General features: G+C 50.0%; 1 protein-coding gene across 2 annotated transcripts in view; it reads left to right on the top strand.

The window, feature by feature from the left end:
* JDP2 (Jun dimerization protein 2) overlaps positions 1-22,571 on the top strand; it is a 44,032-nt gene that overhangs the window by 19,326 nt on the left and 2,135 nt on the right. For both annotated transcript variants that reach the window (XM_049770510.1, XM_049770509.1), the window contains exon 3: positions 15,214-15,318. In XM_049770510.1, the coding sequence (XP_049626467.1) occupies positions 15,214-15,318 (105 nt within the window). The remainder of the gene's footprint in view (positions 1-15,213; positions 15,319-22,571) is intronic.

Here is a 22,571-nt window from a genome sequence, read left to right on the forward strand (position 1 = left end):
ATTTTTTCTATATTTTTTTCAATGGAACCACTGTGAGATACAGTTACAAAATGGCTCATGATTAAGTTTCAATCATAGAGTGATCCAGCACCTATCCTTCACTTGTGCACACTTCTGACCACCAATGATCCCAGTTTTCCTCCTGCCCCCCCCCCCTCTCTCTCTCTCTTCCTTTTATTATTTTAGAACCTGGTTTGCAATATTGCTGCTGGACGGCTATTATGCATATCACTTTACCTCCTTTCAGCCTGCAATTTCTTTTCTTTTCTTTTTTTTTTCTTTTTTTTTTTTTTTTGTTTTTGTTTTTGGGTCACACCCTGCAGCGCTCAGGGGCTACTCCTGGCTCTACGCTCAGTAATCGCCCCCCCCCCCACCCCCAGCAGGCTCAGGGACCATATGGGATGCCGGGATTCGAACCACCATCCTTCTGCAAGCAAGGCAAACGCCCTACCGCTGTGCTAAATCTCCGGCCCCAGCCTGCATTTCTTATCCAGAGTGATCATTTCTGTCATTCACTGTCGAAGTGCCCCCTGTTTTTTTAAGTAATTTAATCTGGATGACACCAAGTGGCGCTCAGGGGTTACTCCTGGCTCTGTGCTCAGAAATCGCTCCTGGCAGGCTCAGGGGACCATATGGGATGCCTGGGATTAAACCTGGGTCTATCTCAGGTTGGCCACATGCAAAGCAAACACCCTACTGCTGTGCTATCTCTCTGTCCCCACAGAGGACCCTTCTCTGCAGGGCCAGTACCTTGACCCCAAGTGTATTTCTCTAGCTCTGTCAGTCTTTTGAAGCCTATTTCCTTGCCAGTGAAAGAAGGAAATGAGCATATGTTGAAGTTCAGCCTGAATGTGACAATGGCATGGTCTGCAGGGGGTCTCTATGGTTGCCACTTGGCCATGGGGAATGAGACACAGGTGTGAGTCACTCTCCATACCCATCACACTGGCCTCTCTACTGGGAGCCACCAGCAGCCCTATGGGCTGGCTCTCAAAGACACCCTCACACCTTCCCATGTTAGGGTTTTTCTGCAGTGTCGAGGCAACAAAACTTTTAATTCCCATCAACACTTTCCAGGAGGTCTTTCAAGCCTGTGTCCCCCCAAACTACCCACTATGGCCCCTTGTCTGTCTCCTATGGTGTGATTCTGGGATTCTCACAGTTTATGCTTTGCTGCCATTCCTCAAAGAGACCTCAGCTGTCTGTTCCAGCAATTTACTCTGGCCCCAGCCAGGAAGTTTCACTTCTGGGTGGATGGGGAGATAGGAGATGATTTCTCTTGGCGAAACTTTTTCTGCAGGTCTCTTGCCCCTCAAATGTACCCCCAAAGTATAAGGCAGCCTGACCGGAGGGTCGGGGCTGGGAGACCAGATGGGCAGGTGGGAAGCCTCAGGCATTCTTGACATCTGACAGTGAGATCATGGGCATCCTTCGTGTCTCACAGCTCCTGTGGTTGCAGCTTCTGCCCTCTTCTGACCCTGTCCTCTGTTCTTTCTGCTGGGTGGCAACAGGACCCCTTCGTAAGCACAGGGCAGGGACACCCTCTAATGATACTTTTCCAGAGTTTACGTTGTCACCTTTCCCCACTCCTCTCAGAACTTCCACCAAGCACACAACTTGCTGTGCCGAAGTGTGAAAATGAAGGGGCATGGCTACCTGGGAATCATCTGGTTCTGGAAAGTTCCTAGATGTTCCAGCTTTCATTTCCTCCCTTGTTAGAACTGGAGGCAGCTGATCCCAGCCTCACATCATATTCCAAAGTTCACTCCAATACAACAAAGACTTAATGACACAACTGAAAGTACAGAACTCAGAAAAAATAGGGAACGGAAAGATAGCTTAATAGTAGGTTGCGTACTTGCCTTGCATGCATCTGATTCAGGTTCTATCCTATATGACCCTTTGTGCCCCATCAAGAGTGATTACTGAGAGGCCAGAGAGATAGCATGGAGGTAAGGCATTTGCCTTTCTTTTTTTTTTTTTTTTTTTTTTGGTTTTTGGGCCACACCCAGTAACGCTCAGGGGTTACTCTTGGCTATGCACTCAGAAGTCGCTCCTGGCTTGGGGGACCATATGGGACACCGGGGGATCGAACCGTAGTCCGTCCAAGGCTAGCCCAGGCAAGGCAGGCAAGGCAGGCACCTTACCTCTAGCGCCACCGCCCGGCCCCAGGCATTTGCCTTTCATGCTGAAGGATGGTGGTTTGAATCCCGGCATCCCACATGGCCCCTGAGCCTTCCAGGGGCGATTTCTGAGCCTAGAGCTAGGAGTAACCCCTGAGCACTGCCAGGTGTGACCCAAAAACCAAAAAAAAAGAAAAAAAAGTGATTACTGAGCACCAGGAGTAAGCCAGAGCTTACTCCTAGTGTGGCTAGGTGTGACCCAAAGACAAAAAAATAGTCATCCCCTAAAGCTTATGCTCTTGGGTCAGGTGATGACGGCTTCTTAGATATAACACCTATAACATAAACAGTAGAATGAAAACTAGCTAAACTGGACACCTGTGAAATCAGCTAATGTGTTTCCACAGAGAGGAAATGAAAAAGCTCAACAGAATGAGGAAAGTTGCCAATTATAGGTCTGAAATGCCTTAATAAGTTACATAAATATTAGTACCCAAATATATATCAATCAATACAATTCAATATTTAAAAAATAAATAGCCTGATTTAAAAATTGTTAATTTTTGGTACACATTTCTCCAAAGATCTATGAACAGCTAAAAGGTACACAAAAAGACTTGGCCTTGGGGCTGGACATGAGGCTCAGTATCAGAGCACTTGCTTGCCTGTATGAAGGTCTGGGTATCATCCCCAGGAGGCCCAGCCCCCCAAATAAAATAAAATAAAATCTTAATATCATTAGCCATTAAGAACACATCAAAACCACAACGAGCTTCTACTTTATACTCTTCATGATTTTTTTTTTTTTTTTTTTTTTTTTTTTTTTTTTTTTGGTTTTTTGGGCCACACCCGGTGACGCTCAGGGGTTACTCCTGGCTATGCGCTCAGAAGTCGCTCCTGGCTTGGGGGACCATATGGGACGCCGGGGGATCGAACCGCGGTCCGTCCTAGGCTAGCGCAGGTAAGGCAGGCACCTTACCTCCAGCGCCACCGCCCGGCCCCATCTTCATGATTTTTAAATTAAAAAGACAGAGAACTGGGGCCGGCGAGGTGGCGCTAGAGGTAAGGTGCCTTGCAAGCACTAGCCAAGGAAGGATCTCGGTGGTTCAATTTCCCGGCGTCCCATATGACCCCCAAGCCAGGGGCAATTTCTGAGCGCTTAGCCAGGAGTAACCCCTGAGCATCAAATGGGTATGGCCCGAAAAACAAACAAACAAAAAAAAGACAGAGAACAAGCATTAGTAAAGATGTAGGGAACTTGTAATCCTTTTGGAGGAGGAAAGTTGAGCCATTGGCATTGCTTGGAGGCTACCCCTGGCTCTTTGCTCAGAGGCTTTGTTACAGGAACCATCTGCAGTGTCAGGGATTGAACTGGGGTTGGTTGCTTGCAAGTGAAAATATACTGTCTCTTGCTCCAGGAAAGTTGTGATCCTTATTAATGGGCAAGGGCAATGTAAAATAACAGAAACTTTGGGAAACCTACTGCAAGTTCCTCAAAGGGTACCATATAGGATTGCTGTATGATTCAGTCATTCTTGATCCAGCAGTTTTACTCCTAGGTATATGCCAAATGGAAAGAAAACCTAGCCACACAAAAATGTGTGCATGAGCTTTCCTAGTGGTCTGACTCATTCCATCTCCAGGTGGAAACAACCCAGGGTCCACCCATGACTGAATGGAGAAGTCAAATGTGATCTCACCATACAATGGACCATTATTTGGCCACCAAAGGGAATTAAGTGCCAAGGATGGCCCTTGGTAATGTGTCCATGAAAGAGGCCAGTCACGAATGTCTGGAACAGTCAGCACTAGAGACAGGAAGAGGAATCTGGGAGAGACAGGAGAAGAGAAGGATGATGACATAGGACTATAGAACTGCTTTTGGCAGTAGTAAGAAGATTCTAAAATTAATAGGGGTAGTACAAATACCCCCCAAACTACAAGAACATGCAATTGTATACTTAGAGTGAGCAAATTGTGTTGTCTGCATGACTTGTTTGATTTAAGCTCTGTTTTTATTTTTAATTTTTTGGTTTTGGGGCCACACCTGGTGACTCTTAGGGGTTACTCCTGGCTATATGCTCAGAAATCACTCCTGGCTCAAGGGACCATATGAGATGCTAGGGGTCGAACCTAGGTCAGTCCTGTGTCAGCCACATGCAAAGCAAATGCCCTACCATTGTGCTATTGCTCTGGTCCCTAATTTAAATTTATTTTTATTATATTGGGGCCCCAACTGGTGGTGCTCAAGGCCTACTCCTGGCTCCACTCAGTATCTTTCTTGGTGGGGCTCAGGAGACCATATGGGGGTATCCAGGATTGAACCCAATCCCCTATGCTCTGTACTATTTCTCTGGCTTCTCCAGCACTTTTTCAAAAGCTGAAGGTTGCTATGTCCATCTCAGATGTGGAAGGATTAATAAGATACCACAGTGCACCTCCACCACCCCATCCTGCATCCACCTTCCTGGTCTTGCAATGCTTTTGAGTGTGAACAAGGAGGATCTGGTTCCCTTATTTTGTCTTTTATTGCTAGTGGCCATCCCAAGAAGCAAAAAAAAGAGCAACCAGACAGGATTTTGTCTGGCACTCGGAGGAAATATGAAACACAAAACACAGAGGCAGCCTGGCTGCTCATTAGAATCCACCAGAGACATTTTTAAAAAGGATTCACTTGGAACCCAGAGGTTCTGATTCACTTCATCTGGGTGGAGCCAGCAGGTGGTTTTAGTCTGCAACCAGTTGCTGAACTCCCTGCTACACTATAAACCAGCCCAGGTCTTTGAAGTAGCGAGGACAGCTGAGTTCAAGAAGGCTACCAAGAGCAGCGTGCTTTATGATTTGCAAACGGTCTTTTGTAGACACCCTCTCCTTTGATCTGCTCAATAACCCTGAGAGATGGATGTTATTACTACCATTAGTGGTTAGGGAGCCGGAGCAGAGAGGTTAAGTAACTTGCGGGCCTAATTGTATCTATTAAAAAACAAAATTCAGATTTTGTGTGCTCATAGTTTTTAGTTATCAGCTGTAACACCGTGCTGAGCGAGCGTGGCCAAGGTGAAGTCTGGTGCCAGGTTCATCTATTTTGCATTCCCTTCAGAATAGAGATGCCCTGCCAATGAACATCTTGAGAGTATAAAGCAAGCCACTATTTACATGTGTGCGGAAATTGCCTTTCTGTGAGGGTTGGAGAGAGTACAGGAGCTTGCTTTGCACATTGTAGACCCCAGTTCAGTCCTCAGGACTCCACGGTCCTCAGATCATAGCTAGAGGTGAGCCCTGATTACCACTAGGAATAGCCTAATAAGCAACCCCAATAATCTTTAAGTCCTTGTATATGGATGTATTTATACCTAAATGATCTATACATGCAAGAAAAAGCTAAGGTAGGGATAAATTGGATTCTGAGGCTGTTGGAAACTTGCAGTTGATGCCCATAACCTCTAGTCAAAGGTTTTGCAACCATAAGACATTTTCTAATTTTCATTGAATGGCTATACTAAAGACTGCAATTGTGAGCCCTTCAGTCAAAGGCTGTGTTTTGGGGGGAGGCTGGAGTGGTAGCACAGTGGTAGGGCATTTGCTTTGCACATGGCTGACCCAGGATGGACACTGGTTCAATCTCCGGCATCCCATATGGTCCCCCAAGCCAGGAGTTAACTCTTGAGCGCTGCTAGGTGTGCCCCCCCCAAAAAAAAAGGGCTGTTTTTACCCTGTCAGTATGGTCTGGCATTTTTGAATAAAAGACTCCTAAAACTACTGCTGAAACTGATCTGATATCCAGAGGATTGCTCTGGCCCCACTCAAAGTAGGATCCACAGACCAGTAGCACCAGCATCTGATAGCCCTGGGAAGTGACTTCGAGATGAAACACATCTTAGTATTCTTGGGTCTCAAGCTAAACCTACTGAAGGAGACCGTCAGAGTCTGGAGCCAGGGAGCCCATGATGACTGACCCTATGGGAGAGGGGGATGGTCTCCACAGACAGGGATGCCAGCTCTGACCGGGCTCTGCTTCTCTCTAAGAATAGCTAAAACACCAATTTCTTCCAAACCTATTTTAGGCTTTCTGGAGGGACTTCCATGCCATAAGTATCCCTTTATGTGTGTGATGTCCCAAGTCTGTCAGGCCAACACTTTAGCATTTGCAAGGCAATTATTGCCCTGTTGGGATCCCCTACCCTATTTCGATGCCAGTATTCACACCGCGAGGGCCTCGATGCCACTTAGCTGCCTCATTGTCAATAGGCAGGATCTCTGGTTGGGTTTTGAAAGGAGAGTCAGATGAATTAGGCTTATTCCCCCACTGAGCCCTCACTGGCTGTTTCTGGCCCTGAATCTTAAGAACTGGGAGGAAGGCAGGAAAAATTCTTCTACCCCTCTTGTACCCCCTGCCCTCCCTCTATCTGCCTGGATACTTCAAACTCTTCCTTCCTCCCTCTGAACTTTCAGTGCATGCATTTCATGCCACTTCACCCATTGTCCTCCCGGCTGTGAATTTTGACCGTGTCACCTGATTTTTATTAGCTGACATTCATAGAGGTCTCTGTTCTGCTGGGAGATTTGTCTGCTGTCTCTGCCTTGGCTGAAAGCTGTGTTTTAGCTGCACATCCTGCATACAGATTAAACGGAACTGCGTCGGTGGAGCATAATTAAGCCAAGGACCTTGTTTTTCACCTTCATGATGAAAGACAAATGAGTTCCAGGGTTTTAATAGGATGATGGTGCTTGAAATGTTCTGCTTTGGCCAACTCGGGACTTTCAGAACAGCCTGTGCATAAATATTCTTTGCCACAACTGCCTCTTCTTTCATTGTACGTAGTGGTTTTGCAGGAATTCTCGTTTCTGTGGGAGTTTTTTGTTTCATTTATTTTCTTTTCTCCAGTGAATTTGAGGCGTATTAACTGTATTATTTTTTTCACAAATAAGTTTCAACCATATTATTAACTTCTTTTTTTTCGGGAGAAAAGATTTGTCTGATTTTTCTCCCCTGCCAGTGTATTTTGAAGATATAAGTATATATCTGTATATTCTCACAAGCCTTTTGAGGGTGGGGAGAATTTTGTGGGGTGGGGGCACAGTTTCTTTGTCTTCATCATTGGAAGCAGTTGAAAATCGATTGATCACCTAGTGGGAAACCAAATCTCACTAGACCATAAATATGAAACAGATCTCAAACAGACACATTTCAACAAAACTAGCCCTTCCCATAGCTCCTTTCCAGCAGGATTTCCCAGCAGGCAGTCACCAATGCTTTTTCTCTTCCATGTCAGGGTTTCTTCTCATTCAGGTGGGCTTTCCTGGGTCACTTTGATAGAAATATTTGCCCCTTCCTTAGCCTGTTTGTTCAGGCTTTGTTCCAACACAGGACTCTTTTCTTAGCAGTGGGGAGTGGCTGTTCTCCACTTGCTGAAAAAAGGACCCTTACCTGTTCTGTTCACACAAACCAGGCCTAGAGCTCCATGGCTTTGCCTGAGCACAAGAGGGTCTGGGGAATAATGGGGAGCCAAAGATCTGGGAAATGCTTGGACCTGCTCAGAAGTGAGGGGACAGAGCAGGCTTGATTTGCAAGAACATCCATAGCAAGACTCTGAAGCTAAGCAGGAGAGAGTTGGGTTAGCCAGCCAGTTCAAGACATCTTCTGCTTCTTCCCAAGAAAGTGTGGGGTTCAGATGGGTCCTGTCACTGTCTGGCCCAGGGTACATTTGCTTCCCTTCTCTGAACTTGCTTGACCCCTGACCGACCTGCCTGTGGGTACTTGTCAATGGAGGTGCTCTTGGACTTCTGAGGTCCAGAAGTGCAGACTGGAACTTGGATTCCAGCCCCCATGGCTCCTGACCACACCTTGCAGATGCCGATGGATGCAGGAGGGCAGTGACTCATCCTGGCAGGTGGAGTACTGGCCCCTGCCAGCTCCAGGGCAGAAGCTTCACCTGGGGGCCACTGGACTGCTTTGGGGCAGTGGGTAAGCCTGACATACAGTGCATGGGCTTGTTTGTGGATGAAAGTGTATGTGGCTGCCACACTCTGGGGGTAGCTGGGGTGAAGTGGAAAGGGTGCTTGGCTGGAAGTGAGAGGTTCTTGTCTGTCACCAGCTCAGATCTCCCTTTAGCAAATATTGCTTGAGCATTCCCGATGGCCATAAACACAGAAAGGTGCTCAGCCCATGAAAAGGCAGTAGGAAATACACTTTGCCCTCTCTTCCTCTCCCAGATTAGAAGGAGAAACAGAGACTGAGAGGAGAATAGGGAGCCAGGGGGGTGAGGGAAAGCTCAGAACCCTTCTCTAACCTGATGGGGGTAAGAATCAAAAGCCGGGAGATGCTCAAATCTGGTCCAATATATAGGTTGAGTGAGAATCAAAGACCAGAGAAGAGTGGGGCCTATGGAAAATATTTAGTATTACAGGAAAATGGAGTACCAATGAGTACTCTACGTCTAGGTGGAAGCTGGTTGTTGGGGGAAACCAACCCACAGGGAACCTTGTCTGGCACATGAAAGAGCTTGGTCTTACTCAGAAGGGAATATGGCACACCCCACAGGCCAATTACTATCCAGTCTGCATTTTCCAAAAAGTCCTCCTTCGGTGGGGCTGAGGTGGGTTTGTTGGAACTGGAGGTCTCCTTAGAGGTGGTCCAGGAGGAAGTGAGCCTGGGAGGTGGTAGAATGGGCCCAGCCAGTCAAGATATGGAAAGGCTAATGGTAGGGATGATGCTGGTGACCTGCCAAGTGGTTGGGGAGTGGGGAGGGAGCAGGTGACTCTATGATTGGTATTGTCTTCCTGGGCCTGTGTTCACACTATTGAGGTGAGAGTGCAACCCCCAAGGGTGCCCCTGTGTAATGCCCAAAGGAGAGGTCAGCAGCCACCCCAGGAACAGAATGGGGGGCGGTGTCTAAAAAGAAGGAAAGCTGGCCTGGAGGAACAGGACAGATAGCCAGGGCCATCGCCAGATGAGAGCAAAAGGGACACCAGAAAGTTTGAACAATGGCAATGACTTTGGGATAGATGAGAAGCCAGGCACTGCTGTGAGCATCTGGTCCTCAGTTTCCCTGTGTGTACAATCTGGGGATGAGACTTGGTGCCTGCTAAAAGCTCCTTCCTAACTCTGAACATCTGCCAAATGAGTTTTGTCCACTTCTGAAAAGTGGGGAGAAATGCCTTTCCCACATCCACCCCCTAAATTCCTTCCATTAAGTCACCATTTTCCTGGAAGTCCAGATGAATAAAAATCCAGGGAGGAGCCAGAGAGGGAGGGCAAGAAGGAAGGTTTTGACCTTGCATGTGGCTGAGCTTGGCCGGGGAAGGGGCTTTGGATGTCCCCCCTTGTATGTGCAAGGCCCTGGGTTTGATCCCTGCACTGTATCACCTTCCCAGCCCAACAGCCCCCATCAAACACCATAAACAACCATGACTCTAGGAAGTTGGGAGAAGGGATGAGGGGGAGATCACACCCTGGCACAGGCTGTCCAAGGCAGCTACCCCACTATGCCTCACTGTCCTGTCTGTAAGGTAAAGCTCATGATGTCCCCACTGCATGTTTGAAGGTTGTTGTGGAGCCTGGGCAGTTGTGTTTATTAATGGTGGCCCACAGGATAGGAGCAAGAACGAATTGGCCCAGCACAAATCAGGGCATGGAGGTGACCAGCCCCACTGGGCACTATCACTGGCCCAGGGGATCCTTTTGTGAGCAGTTCTACCCTGGTCAGTATAAGATCCGGGTTTTGTTATTCTCACATAATGTGCTTTCCAAAAGATGTGGACCCAAAAGATGATAATACGGGGGTAAGTGCTTGCCTAGCTCACAGCTGACCCATGTTTGGGCCGGAGTGATAGCACAGTGAATAGGGCATTTACTTGGCATGCCAACGACCTGGGTTCAAATCCCCAACATTCCATATGGTCGCCTGAACCGGTGAGAAATGATTTCTGAGTGCAGCCAGGAGTAACGCCTGAGTACCTCTAGGTATAGCCCAAAAACAAACAGCCGACCTGGGTTGGATCCCTGGCACCCAATATGATTCCTGAACCCCACCAGGAGTGAGCCCTGAGCACAGAGCATCACTTAATGTGGCCCAAACCAAACCAACAAACAAAAAAATCAAGAAGTAATTGCCAACATTAAAAACAGAGAGCATGCACTTAAAGACTCAAGCCCTCGTTTCAGCCAATCATCAGCACCTGGACTGTATGACAGCCCTGAGTTTCCACCACACTGGGGTGACTTGGGCTTCTGCACTCCCAACCTTCCTCCCTCTCTCATGGTTGCCCGCCAGCCTCGGACTGACCATTTGTCTTGGATTTTCTCCTGCAGCTCTGGCCTCAGTTCCCAAGACCCATCAGTATTTCAGCCAGACTAGACTCAAGGTTGGGAGGAGTTTGAGGGCCTGGCAGAGGGAAGGAAAGAAAAGAGGAACCAAGGGAGTTCCAGCCAGCAGTATAGCCCCAGGGAGCATGCTGGGGGAGGTCTTGGGCACATACTCCCTCTGAGGATGGCAGGGGTCACCAGGGGTGATGAATGATGGTGGGGGGGTATTCCCTTTCATGGCTCCCTGAGCAAGTGGGAAAAGATAGAGCGGACTGTGGGTCCAGTCAAACTGGCTGGCTCAGGTCTTGCCCCTGGCCTGCCTCCTTTTGTTGATTTGGGGGTAGGGGTGGGGGGCGGTGCCTTGGCTCAGAGCAGCCAGTGTTTATGTGGGGGAATGTCTGGTATGTTTGGCATTTGGGTGTTTACTTCCCAGGGTGCTTATGGGTCCCTGGTGTTGAAATAAGGCTCCTCCACTCAAGGGAGGGAGGGGGTGGGAGGACACTAGCTTGCTGGCCTGTCGCTCAGGCCCCCTGGAGGTGGAGGCTGCAGGGTCTGGTTGCCTCCCTGACAGTTCCCTGCCCAGATGCACTCCCCCCAACTCCAGTCTCCTTTCTAGGACATAGTCTGCCTTGCAGGGAGGCAAGGTATGCCCAGGGCAGCAACAGGGACCCTTCCTGCGTCCCCATGTAGCTTGGCTGAGATGAGGCCAAGAGAGAAAGGCAGGCTCAGAGAGGTGGAGCTTCTTGTCATGGAAACGCACAGCTCATACGTTGACTGATCTGAGGGACCCAAGCCTTTAGAGCCCCCAAACCTATGCTGTGTGTCGCCAATGAGCCCAGGATAAAGTCTCTGGGTACACTACTAGTGTGAGTACCTGCTTTTGTCTATCCTGTTGACTCTCTGGGTGAGACTCTGGGTCAGTGGTCCTCAAACTTTTTAAATGGGGCCAGCTTACTGTCCCTCAGACCGCTGGAGGGCCGGACTATAGTAAAAACAAATCTATGAACACATTCCTATGCACACTGTATATATCTTAGTTTGAAGTGAAGAAACAAAATGGGAACAAATACAATATGTGATCCACAGGCCGTAGTTTGAGGACCACTTCTCTGGAGCCTCTCCTCATCCACATCTTTGTGCCTTCCCAAGTTGGGTTTCTGGGACTGGAGAGATAGCATAGCAGTAGGGCACTTGTCTTGCATGTGGCTGACCCGGAACAGACCCAAGTTCAATTCCTGACATCCTATATGGTCCCCCGAGCCTGCCAGGAATGATTTTTGAGTGCACTGCCTGGAGTAACCCCTGAGTGCTGCCAGGTGTGCCCCAAAACAAAAAAACAAGTTGGGTTTCTGGAGGTGCTCAAGAATGAAAGGGTCAAGCTCCCAGTTGCCAGTGTGGAAACTTTGTGGCCTGAGGATAGTGACAGGGAATCAGAAACTGGCCATGGGATGGGTGAGACAGGAAAGGAGCAGGAGGGTGTCCTCTCTTTTCAACCTTTTATCTACATTTACTGCATTGCATTGTCATCTCCACAGACATCCGGATCTTCAGCTGTATCTGCAGAAGGAAATGTTTCTTTCTCCCATGTGGGGGTTCTAGCTGAAGTGTTTGAGTGCCATGTGTGTTGGGGACACTATGCTGCCGCTCATGCTCATGATCCATAAGTCAAAGGTTCCAGAGCATGGTGGAGGGGCAAGATCCTTGACTTTGTCTGGGGAGGACAAAGTCCTCCTTCCTTCCTTCCTTCTAGCCTTTAGCCCCTTCCTTCCCTTTATCTTTTTCTTTTGGTTTTTGAGCTATACTTGGTGGTTCTCAAGGGTTACTCCTGGCTCTGCACTCAGGAATCACTCCTGGCAGACTTGGGGACCATATGAGATTCTGGAGATTGAACCTGGGTCTGCTGTGTACATGACAAGCACCCTGCCAGCTGCACTCTCTCTCCTGCCTCGTCAATGACATTCATTTTTTGGGGTGGGGGCACACCCCAGTGGTGCTTAGGGGTCACTCCTGGTTTTGCATTTAGAAATCTCTCCTGGTGTTTGGGGTCAGAGCAGGTAGGGCATGCGCCTTGCATGCAGCCGACCCAACTTCAATCCCTGGCATTCCATATGATCCCCCGAGCCTGCCACATATGATTCCTGAGTGCAGAGCCAAGCAGGAGTAACCCTTGAGCACCTCCAATTATGGCCTCCCAAAAGAAAGGAGGGAAGAAGGGAGAGAACAAACAAACAATAAATAAATAAATAAATAAATAAATAAATAAATAAATAAATAAATAAATAAATAAAAGATCTTCTGGTGGGCTTGGGGTGAGGCCATATGGGATGCTGAGCATCGAACCTGAATTTATCCCATACCACACCATGCTATGGCTCCAGTCCTGTGTCCTTTGCCATGAAGGCCGAGTAAGAGTTTTTGCCAAGTGGGGCAGGCAGGTTATCTCAAAGCAGGAATGAGACATTTGGAAGTGAGTGTTGAAATGGTCAGAGGGGCCCATGGAACTGGACTCTCTGGGTCCCTCTGACCTGTGTACTGAGGAGCCACACCAGGGCCTGGCAAATAGATGGCAGGCAAGTGCTGTGCTGCTGACACATGCCTGGTCTTCTTGCCCCCTGCTGCGTCTCTCTGAAGCATCTGCTGATCAAGCAGCCTTGTCCGTGTCCTACTTGGTGTGGGAGGAGGCTGTGAGCAGAGTGGGGGCAGGAGCTATCGCTGCTGGAGCCCCAGGAGCAGCCAGGTTGCACCCATCACCTTGGCAGTTTGTGGGCAAACCCTCTTGGCAGAGGGGAGATTACACTGCCGGCCACTTCCTCCAGCCCCTTCCCTGGGCCTGTCATCACAGTTACTGCGGCCCAGCCAGGGGTGAGGTGGAGGTGGGGCGAGTTTCTGTTTTCCCAGATACAGACGGGTCAGCCAGAGGAGCTGTCACTTCTGGTTCCGTTTCAAAGGGGGCCCAGGGTCCTGGAGGGGCACGGGCAGGCGTGGGGTGTTGACAAGGCACTGTTCCCATTGCCTCTTGGGCAGGGTGGAGTGGTCTGGAGGAAGCTGAGAGGAGGAGCAGGAGGAAGGGGCGGCCCTGCCAGGGGTCGTGCAGGGCACTGGCCGGGACCCTGCTATCGAGCACCCAGAGGAGGCTGGGAATGCACCCAGAGAGGCTTTTATTTTCCTGGCCCGAGGCCCCTTCCTCCCAAGCTGAGACCTTGTTCCAGGCTTGGGCTGCCAGAATCACCCTCATTGGCTGAGAAGTGAGGGAGTTGGCAAGCCAGGGGCAATCTGATGCCTTTTCTGCTGGCCTTTGACTCCCCGCTGTCCCAGCCCAGCTGGTCCTGTGTGTGTCCAGATTCTCCTGGAAGGTTCTGGACAGCAAGCAGCACCAGATCCAATGATCCTGCTGGGCTGGGGCCTGTGTGAACTGGGGAGCAAGAGGAGGACGGGGGGCTAGGGAGATCAGAGTTGGACCCTACCTACCTCTGTCGTTTCCTAGCTGGGTGGTCCTGAGCTCATGTCTGTGTCATGGGACAGTTATGTCACGTCCTCCCAATACTTGGTGGCGATTACATGATCTGTGTGAAAGCATTTGGCAAAGCAGCAAATGCACCACACTCTTGTTATTATTGTCAGCGAAAAAATATAATTTGAAAGTCAGCGTTGGTGGCTGGGTTATAACTCAAAGAACTGGAGAACAAGCTTTGCATGCCAGAAACCTGAGTTTGTATCCCAGAACCGCATGTCCCCAGACTTCACTGGGCTTCTGGTGGATTGGGTTCTATTTCTTGGGGATGAGAGGGGAAGGGCAGGGCAGGAAACACCTGGAGGTTCTCAGGCTAACTCCTGGCTCTGCACTCCTGGTGAGTTCAGGGGGCCGAATGAGGTGCCAGGAATAGAACCTGAGATGGCTGCATGCAAGGCAAGTGCCCTACCCACTGTATTATTTCTCTGGCCCCAGGTTTCCTATTTATTTTGCATGTTGGGGGGGGGGTGGCTTGTTCTCTTGGCTCCCAGAAAGAAGCAAGTTGGATCTCAAGGGGTTTTCTATTGTGTCCTATGTGGTGGTGGCTCCTTTCAGGCCTGGCGAGCAGGCAGGTCTCCTGACCTGGAGGACTTGCAGAAGCCAGGCAGGGGTTAAAAGCAGGTGTGGGTACAGAGTAAGGTGCTTGCCTTGCAATAAGCCAGCCCTGGTTTGATCCCAGCACTGCCTGGTTCCCTGAGAATCGCTGGGAGGAACCCCTGATCACACACTCTTTAGTGTGACTTCAATTCACCCCCTCCTGCCCCATATAAAGACAGGCAGGGAGCTATGAAGGGTGTTTATTAGGCCCAGAAGAGGGAGCCGAAGGGCCTAGAGAGAAAACCTGGGTCTGTGTAGGGGTGAAAGTGGGTGGGGAGGAATGTCCAGTCTCTGCCCTGCTGGGTACCTTTAAAGGACATGCCTCCAACCCAGTGACCTGGAAAACAGTGCCCAGAGCATTGGGGCAGGACACAGAATTGATGGGCACCACCCCAATGCAGTGACTTTTCAGGCACCCAGAGGACCCTGCCCTTAGGACAGACTCCTTCTGGGGATGCTCTACTGCTCGACCCCCCCCCCCACCATGGTCCTGCAGCAGTCAAGCTGTGTGTCCATCTGCCCCCAGAGGTCCTCGTGACCTGGCTGTGTGTCCACTCCATGGGGCAATTGAGTGCCCGCTTCTGTCCCAAGGAGGGGGCTGGTCCAGCCTGCTGAGTTAGAGGGCAGTTGGCTTCTAGGCCCCCTCGGGTCTGATCAGTGGCTCTCTGCCCTCACAGCTGGACGAGGAAGAGGAGCGGAGGAAAAGGCGCCGGGAGAAGAACAAAGTAGCGGCGGCCCGATGCCGGAACAAGAAGAAGGAGCGGACAGAGTTCCTGCAGCGGGTGAGCATGCAATAGGCCAGAGGGTGCCTGGCCCCATCCTATGGGGCAAGGGAGTCGTCAGTCTTTGGTGCTGCTGGCATCTGCCCAGGCTACTGACTGCTCCTCCTCCCTGATGCCCTTTCTGAACCAAGACAATCAGTGACCCCTGGATCAAGCAAAAGTTGGGAGGATCACGTCTTCCCTCTACCCCAGCCCCAGCCCCTTGTTTATGATGGACCCAATGTCCCAGCTCCAAGGTTTCCCTTCTGGTAGCCTGTGGGTTGCTAAAATAGCCTAGAGCTCTCCTTCAAGACATACATAGGCCTACAGCCCCCCGAATGCACGCGCGCGTGCTCACACACACACACACACACACACACACACACACACACACACACACACGACTGGCCAACAGCCCCCCCCCCCCCAATGCACCCTGCCTCCAGCATGTGCAGTCGTGCAGGTCTCTGCTCTCCTGAATCTCTTCTCCAAAAGCCTTCCCTGCTTCACAAAGCTGATCAAGGACAGTCGAGGAAATGAGGCCGGACAGTAAATGAGTCAACTGCAGTCTCCAGCCTCATCATCCATACCCTGTGTCTGTTACTAAACCAGATCACCAATATAGTCATTCCATAAGGGCCAGAAATAACCAGCACCTGCCTCTTAGCCATGCGGCACAGAACACGGGGCTGGGGGCAGCCATTGTGTCCTCTCACCTCCTTAGACTGCAGCTTGTGCAGCTGGGGGCCCTTAAGACACTGGGAGGGCAAGTGACTGAGTGGTAGGACTCTGAGGTTTAAGCCTGGGGCAAACTTGAAAACACTTTATTTTCGCCGGAGAGGTAGCATGGAGGTAAGGTGTTTGCCTTGCATGCAGAAGGTCAGTTCGAATCCCAGCATCCCATATGATCCCTCGAGTCTGCCAGGAGCGATTTCTGAGCGTAGAGCCAGAGTAACCCCTGAGCGCTGCTGGGTGGGACCCAAAAACAAAAAAACAAAAAAAAGAAAACACTTTATTTTCAATATCTTGCTCTAATTTATTCATTCAAGGGGTGGGCTTACTCCTGGCTCTGTGTTTGGGGTTCCTTGTGGAAGTAGGTGCTCAGGGGAATATATATGTGCCAGGGATGGAATCCAGCTTGGCTGTGTGCAAGACCCCCTATATTTCTTCTTTCTTTTGTTCACTTCTTGGGTATTCTGATAAGCAGTTTTGTTTATATTGGGTCCACACCTGGCAGTGTTAAGAGACTACTCCCCACCCTGTGCTTTGGAATTTCTTCTGACAGTATTGGGAAGAAATATGATCCCAATCATGCAGTAACAGGGATCAAACCCAGGTCTCCTACAAGCCTTCCTTGTGCTCACTCACTTTCTACCCTGATTTGTGGAAACACATTTTTGGTGTGTATTAAGCACCCAGAACTGTGCAGGGTATTCTGGGAGTCCAACACTGGAGGATCATGGATCTTTGACAGCTGGACCTGGTGCACACGTCTGGGCTGTGAGCATCAGAGGTGGTAGGTAGTTTTCACAGGATGGAGGGTGCCCTATGCCCTAACAAGGGGCTCTATGCTCCCATGATGCTTCTAAGACAGTCTCCTGTGGGCCTCTGAGATGGGGGAATGTCTTGCACTGCATTCTCAGCCCTACAGAAGGCAGCACCCAGCAGGAAGAGAGCAATCTTGGTTTGGCTCACCCCACACCTTCAGCACTTGTCAGAATTAGACAAGTCTTACCGAGGGATGTCCGGCAATTACACCCAAGCATAGTGAATCACACACAGCAATTAGCCACGCGCACAGTGAGCCATCGGCACCAAGCGAAGGGAAGTAGCTACCTTCCTCCTCCAGGGGCACTTGCTGAGTACCATGTGCCTGGCAGCCTCCCCGATTCCTTTCATCTCACCCCCTTTTAGAAGTTGAGCTTTGATGATCCCCCTTGTCGCGCCAACCCCCAAGGCTCAGGTGGGCAGTTTGCCTGAGGTCACACTACTTGCAAGCTGGAGTCTTTCATTCATTTGCTGTTCCATCTGGTGGATGGTCCAGCCACTAAGGGTGCAGTAAGTGCCCACAACTCCAGGGTAAACAAGCTCACAGACCATGGACCTGTAGGTGGGGAGTGAGCTGAGTATTAGTTTGGGCAAGGCCCATGAGCTGTGTTGACTCAAAGGGACCCATACCAGAGGAGGCTGAGTCAATGCTTTAGATGATGGAGACATCAGGAAGGATTTGGGCTTACACAGTGAAGGGCAGGGATGGAGGGAACAGCATGGGCAGAAGGGGCAAAGGGCAGAGACCAGGGGGGCAAGAGGTGTCATTAAGGAACTAGAAACCAGCACTAGAGCTATATAGCACAGTGGGCAGGGCATTTGCCTTGCTTATGCCTGGCCAGGGTTTGATCCCCAATACCCAATATGGTCCCCCAGGCTGCTAGGAGTGAGTTCTGAGTACAGAGACAGGAGAAACCCCTGAGCATGACTGAATGTGACCCCCAAAACAAAAAGGAACCTGAAACAGTATCTGTGTGGTTGGAGTTAAGGGGACAAGTGAGACTGAGGAAAGGTAGCAGGTTCCCAAACTTCTCGCCATGTGAGGCGACCCTCTGTTCTGTCTTGTCAGGGCAGTCCCAGCATGCTGTTCTCCTGACTGAATGAGTACCACCTTTCCCAGGGGTTCCTGGACAGGGACGATTGATGTTCCTACAGAGTCATGGGGTGGAGTTCCTGGGTGAAAGGCAGGCCTGAAAGAGAGCCCCCTGGCTTTGGCACCAAGAACATAGCAGGCAGATTACTGTAGTCTTTGCTGTGTGATGTCCCTGAGTGGGACCAAGAAGGAGATATGAGCTGATATGTTCAGGTGAAACCCTTCCTCTCCCACGTCAGAAGCACCCACTAGCAGCAACATGTGGTGTGAGGTGTAGGGAATTAAAGCATGTAAATGCATTTGCACGTAAATGCATGTGCCCACAGACCTGGGGGAATTGTCTAGTAATTGAGCTTTGCAGGTGAAATCATTGGAAGACAGAGAGAGAGAGAGAAAGAGAGAGAGAGAGAGAGAGAGAGAGAGAGAGAGAGAGAGAGAGAGAGAGAGAGAGAGAGACCTAGAACTCACACTTTGTATGAGCTCTAGGTTAGTTCATCCAAGCACTGCCAGGAGTGACCCCTACCCCATACCTACAAGCACCTTGTGGTATGGTCCAAAAATCAAACCCATATACATATATATGTATGTATGTATATATACATATATACACACACATGTGTGTGTATGTGTGAGTGTGACTTTTGCAAAATGTCTTCCTCTCATCCTTGCCCCTGGACATGCAGACCACCCTAGGGAGATGTTACTGGTACCTCTGCTCACCTCCCTGGGCCACCAAAGGTTCCCACAGGAGGCATGTGCAGGCCTTTGGGTGGGTCAGAGCCCATCCTGCAAGCTGCACCAGGATAGCTCCCTCTCCCTGCCCTGATCTGCTTCTCCCCTCATAGTTGGCCTGGACCCCAATTCTCAGGAATTGGCAGTGATTCATGGCCTCACTCCCTACACACTCCGTGCTCTCCTCGACAGCCACAGTGGCTCTGGAAGGAGGCCAGGCCCTCCCACTCGTGAGGATTTGGAGACTCAAGGATTGAAACAGGCTCAGTCACCCCTTCAGACCTCTCCAAGTTGCTTTAGTGTAGGGAGATTTATTTGTGGGATCTTTCAATTCAGATCTAAATTTGAGTCTCTCTTTTTTTTTTTTAATTTTTTTCAGCCACACCCGTTTGATGCTCAGGGGTTACTCCTGGCTAAGCCCTCAGAAATTGCCCCTGGTTTGGGGGGACCATATGGGACGCTGGGGGATCGAATCGAGGTCCTTCCTTGGCTAGCGCTTGCAAGTCAGACACCTTACCTCTAGCGCCACCTCACCGGCCCCTTAATTTTTTTAATTTTTTTACAAGTTTTTCGCAGTTGTATTTCAGCAACGGGACAGTGAACTAGGGCCGTTCCCACCACCAGTGTTGACCTCCCTCCACCATAGTTCCCTGCATGCATCTCATTCCTCCACCCTTAGCCCCCAAGACTGCTAGCATAACAGGTCCATTTTGTGTATAGCTTGTTACAGTTTGGGTCTCTTGATTCTACAAATTTGAGTCTCTTAAGGCTTCTTCCCGGTGCTTTCCAGAAGTTGCATCAGAAAATAGTAGGATAGTAGTATGGCCCCTCAAAGGAAACCAAAAAAATGTTTTTAAAACTTTATTGATTGATTGATTGGTTGATTGATTGTTGGGCCACACCCAATGGTGCTCAGGGGTTACTCCTGCCTCTGCACTCAAAAATCACCTCTGGCAGGCTGGGATGCCAGGAATTGGATTGGCCGCATACAAGGCAAATGCCCTACAGCTGTGCTATCTCTCCGACCCCTCATTTGATTTTCTGGGAGGAAGCTGAAACCCAGTAAGCAGAAGTGACTTGGCCAAGGTCATAACATGGAAAAACCCAGCTCCTCACCCAGTGTTTTCCCTGCTGCCTCTGCTCCCCATCACCCTTGCCCCCTGCACTCATTCACAACATACTACAGCTTCCTTTTCTTTAGACCATAAGTCGCCACCGGAAGGTGAAATGATAAGGCCCAGCACCAGCTAATGTTTTAACCTCTTCATCAACACATGAAGCCCACATAGTTGGAAAACAGATCAGGTGACTGCTGCCATAAAACCACAAGCCACACCCACAGTCCCAGTTTGAAAAGGATTGTTCTGAGCTCAGCATACGCTTACACAATAAGTAGACAGGTCACGCCAACCAGTGACGTGCTGGTCAGAGAAAGAAATGGAACAAAGACGCAGTTCTTTACTTTCTGAAGGCCGGGAGGGCCTGTGGATCCCAGGCTGCCACATGGCACGTGTGCATTCCTGTGGAACAAGATGCCATTCAGCCTGGTGCCACTTCCTGGGCTGCAGAGGCTGCCCTCCTGGAGGTCTGTGTATTCTCATCCCTATGATGGACCGTGCTGCATGCTGTCCCTCACATAGCTTTTTTGTTTTGTTTTGGGCCACACCTGGCAATGCTCAGGAATTAGTCCTGGCAGTGCTTAGGTGACCATATAGGATACTGGCGATTGAACCATAAGGGCCAGTCAATTGCAAGGCAAGCACCCTACCCAATGTGCTATCCAGCCCCATCGCACATTCTTTTTTCTTAAATAAAAATTTATATTAACACGCCTTGGTGCTAGAGGGCAAGAGAGAGCCTGAATTCAGGCCTCACACACACACAGCTCTCGTGCTACCAGCAATTGGCTTTTCCTTTTGTTTCTGGACCACACCTGGTGCTGCTGGGGGCACTTCCCAGCTATGCCAGGATCAACCACTGCACGCAAAGCCTGTGTTGCAGCCCTTTGAGCCCCCTCCCAGGCCTTCACTTCTGTGCCTTAGGATCACTGTACTCACAGCACCCTCCATCCTTGTCCTTCTTGCCCCCAGCTCTGTCCTCTCCCATCCTCCACAGCCAGCCAGTTCCCACAGCCTTCTTTCCAAGTTCTCTTTGAAATGGTCTCCTCCACCTCCTCCTTTTTTCTCTCTCCTTATACTCTCTTGCTCACAGATGAAAGTCAGAAGACCATAAGCTTCCCTAAACCATGGATTTAGCCGAGTACTTTCCCCAAGGGGTTCACTTAATCTCCAGGATCATCATCTTGTTCCAGATGAGAGAGCTGAGCCCGGAGAAGAAAAGTGCTCGAACCCCATTCCAAATCCTAAGGCTTTTCCCAGCCCAGTTCTAAATCCTTCCCGGTCTACACCCCACCCTGTCCTAGGGGACCCCTTGTCAGAGCGGAATGTTTTCATCTCCCAAACACATCTTAGTTGTCCCGGGGCTCCCTACCCACCTCCTTCTTCCACGGTCAGCCTCAGGCCAGACCTGAGCATTGAGGCTTCTCTGGAAGGTTCTGGAAGGCTTGCCAGATGCTGCCTGGCTGAAGGGCAGAGGAGGTCTGTGCCTGCCCTGGGCTCTGTCCTGCCATCTGGTGCCATCTTACCCAGTGGGCTGAACCCACGCTCCTGAGGTCAGAGCTGTGAATGGGTTGGAAGGTGCTATGAATGCAGGCAGGGGTTGTTGCTTGGTGGAACAAGCCATGGCTTCTACAGAAAACAAAAGTTAAGGTCTTCTCTGTGGAGAGAGGGAATCAGATGGTCAGAGGGTTTGTAAGCCCCAGTGATCAGGAAGGAGACTAAGATGCAGAGGATGGGACAGGCTTTCAGTTTCATGTGGGGCTCTGCAGCCCTCAGGGTACCCCGTGTCAGAGCCCCAACAGCAGTGCACCTGGCCTAGCCTTGTCCTGGCTATTCCTGTCATGATCTTCCCCAAGGTTTTTCTTCCCTCTTTTGAGGCTAGTGTCTGAGCAGATCCAGATTCTGGCTTCCCTCAGACTAAGGGAAGTCAAAGTCAGCCTGGACTCTGTGAGGAAGAGGCAGCTGTGGAAAATGTGGGAGCCTCGTCAGGAGCCCTGGACACCCCAATGGGAGGCAACTTGTATGTGTCCTGCCAGGTGGCAAGGAGGCAAGGCCCTGCCCCAAGCTCTAACTGTCCACACCAAGACTTGTTGGTCTAATGGGGTGGCACTCTGGCTGTGTGCACAAGCCAGTTCTTCAGGGCTGGGTGTCTGCCAGGGCAGGTGTTCAAATCTTCTCACCCGCTGCTGCCCTCTAGAGGCCCGTAGCTCTTCCCTCTTCAGTCAGGCCTGGCTCAGAGGGCTTCAGGCTGGTTAAATAGTTCCTGTGGACAGAAATTCCTCCCTAAAACTCTGCCAGGGACCAAAGCACTGAGGGCTAGAGCACAGGTGTGCAAAGAACCTTGAGTTCTGGGTTATTGTTGTTGGGTTTTTTTGGGGGGAGGGAGGAGCACAGGATGCTGTGCTAAGAATGACTCCTCACAGGGCTTGGGGGATCATATGGGGTGCCAGAGATTGAGCCTAGCCTTAATGTCTTTCTAGCCTCAGGACCCCCGGCTCTAGTCCTCTATTCCTGACACCACACAGCATCCCCAGGTGAGCCCACCTGGTGGATGCTCCTCCCCTGAAATGAATAACATTTTGCTGGTCCTTGGATAAATTACAACACACACAACATATATGTTAATATATAATTAATACATATATATTATGTTATATAATGTAAAAATAATGTATGATATATACATATATTTTAATTTATTCCATTCAGGTATTTTCTTTTTTAATGTTTGGCTCCCAAGCTTTGAACTGGTATGTCTGTCATACTCCCCACAAGCACCTCCA

Source organism: Suncus etruscus, chromosome 3 (genome assembly GCF_024139225.1).
Source record: "Suncus etruscus isolate mSunEtr1 chromosome 3, mSunEtr1.pri.cur, whole genome shotgun sequence".
Taxonomy (NCBI): Eukaryota; Metazoa; Chordata; class Mammalia; order Eulipotyphla; family Soricidae; genus Suncus; species Suncus etruscus.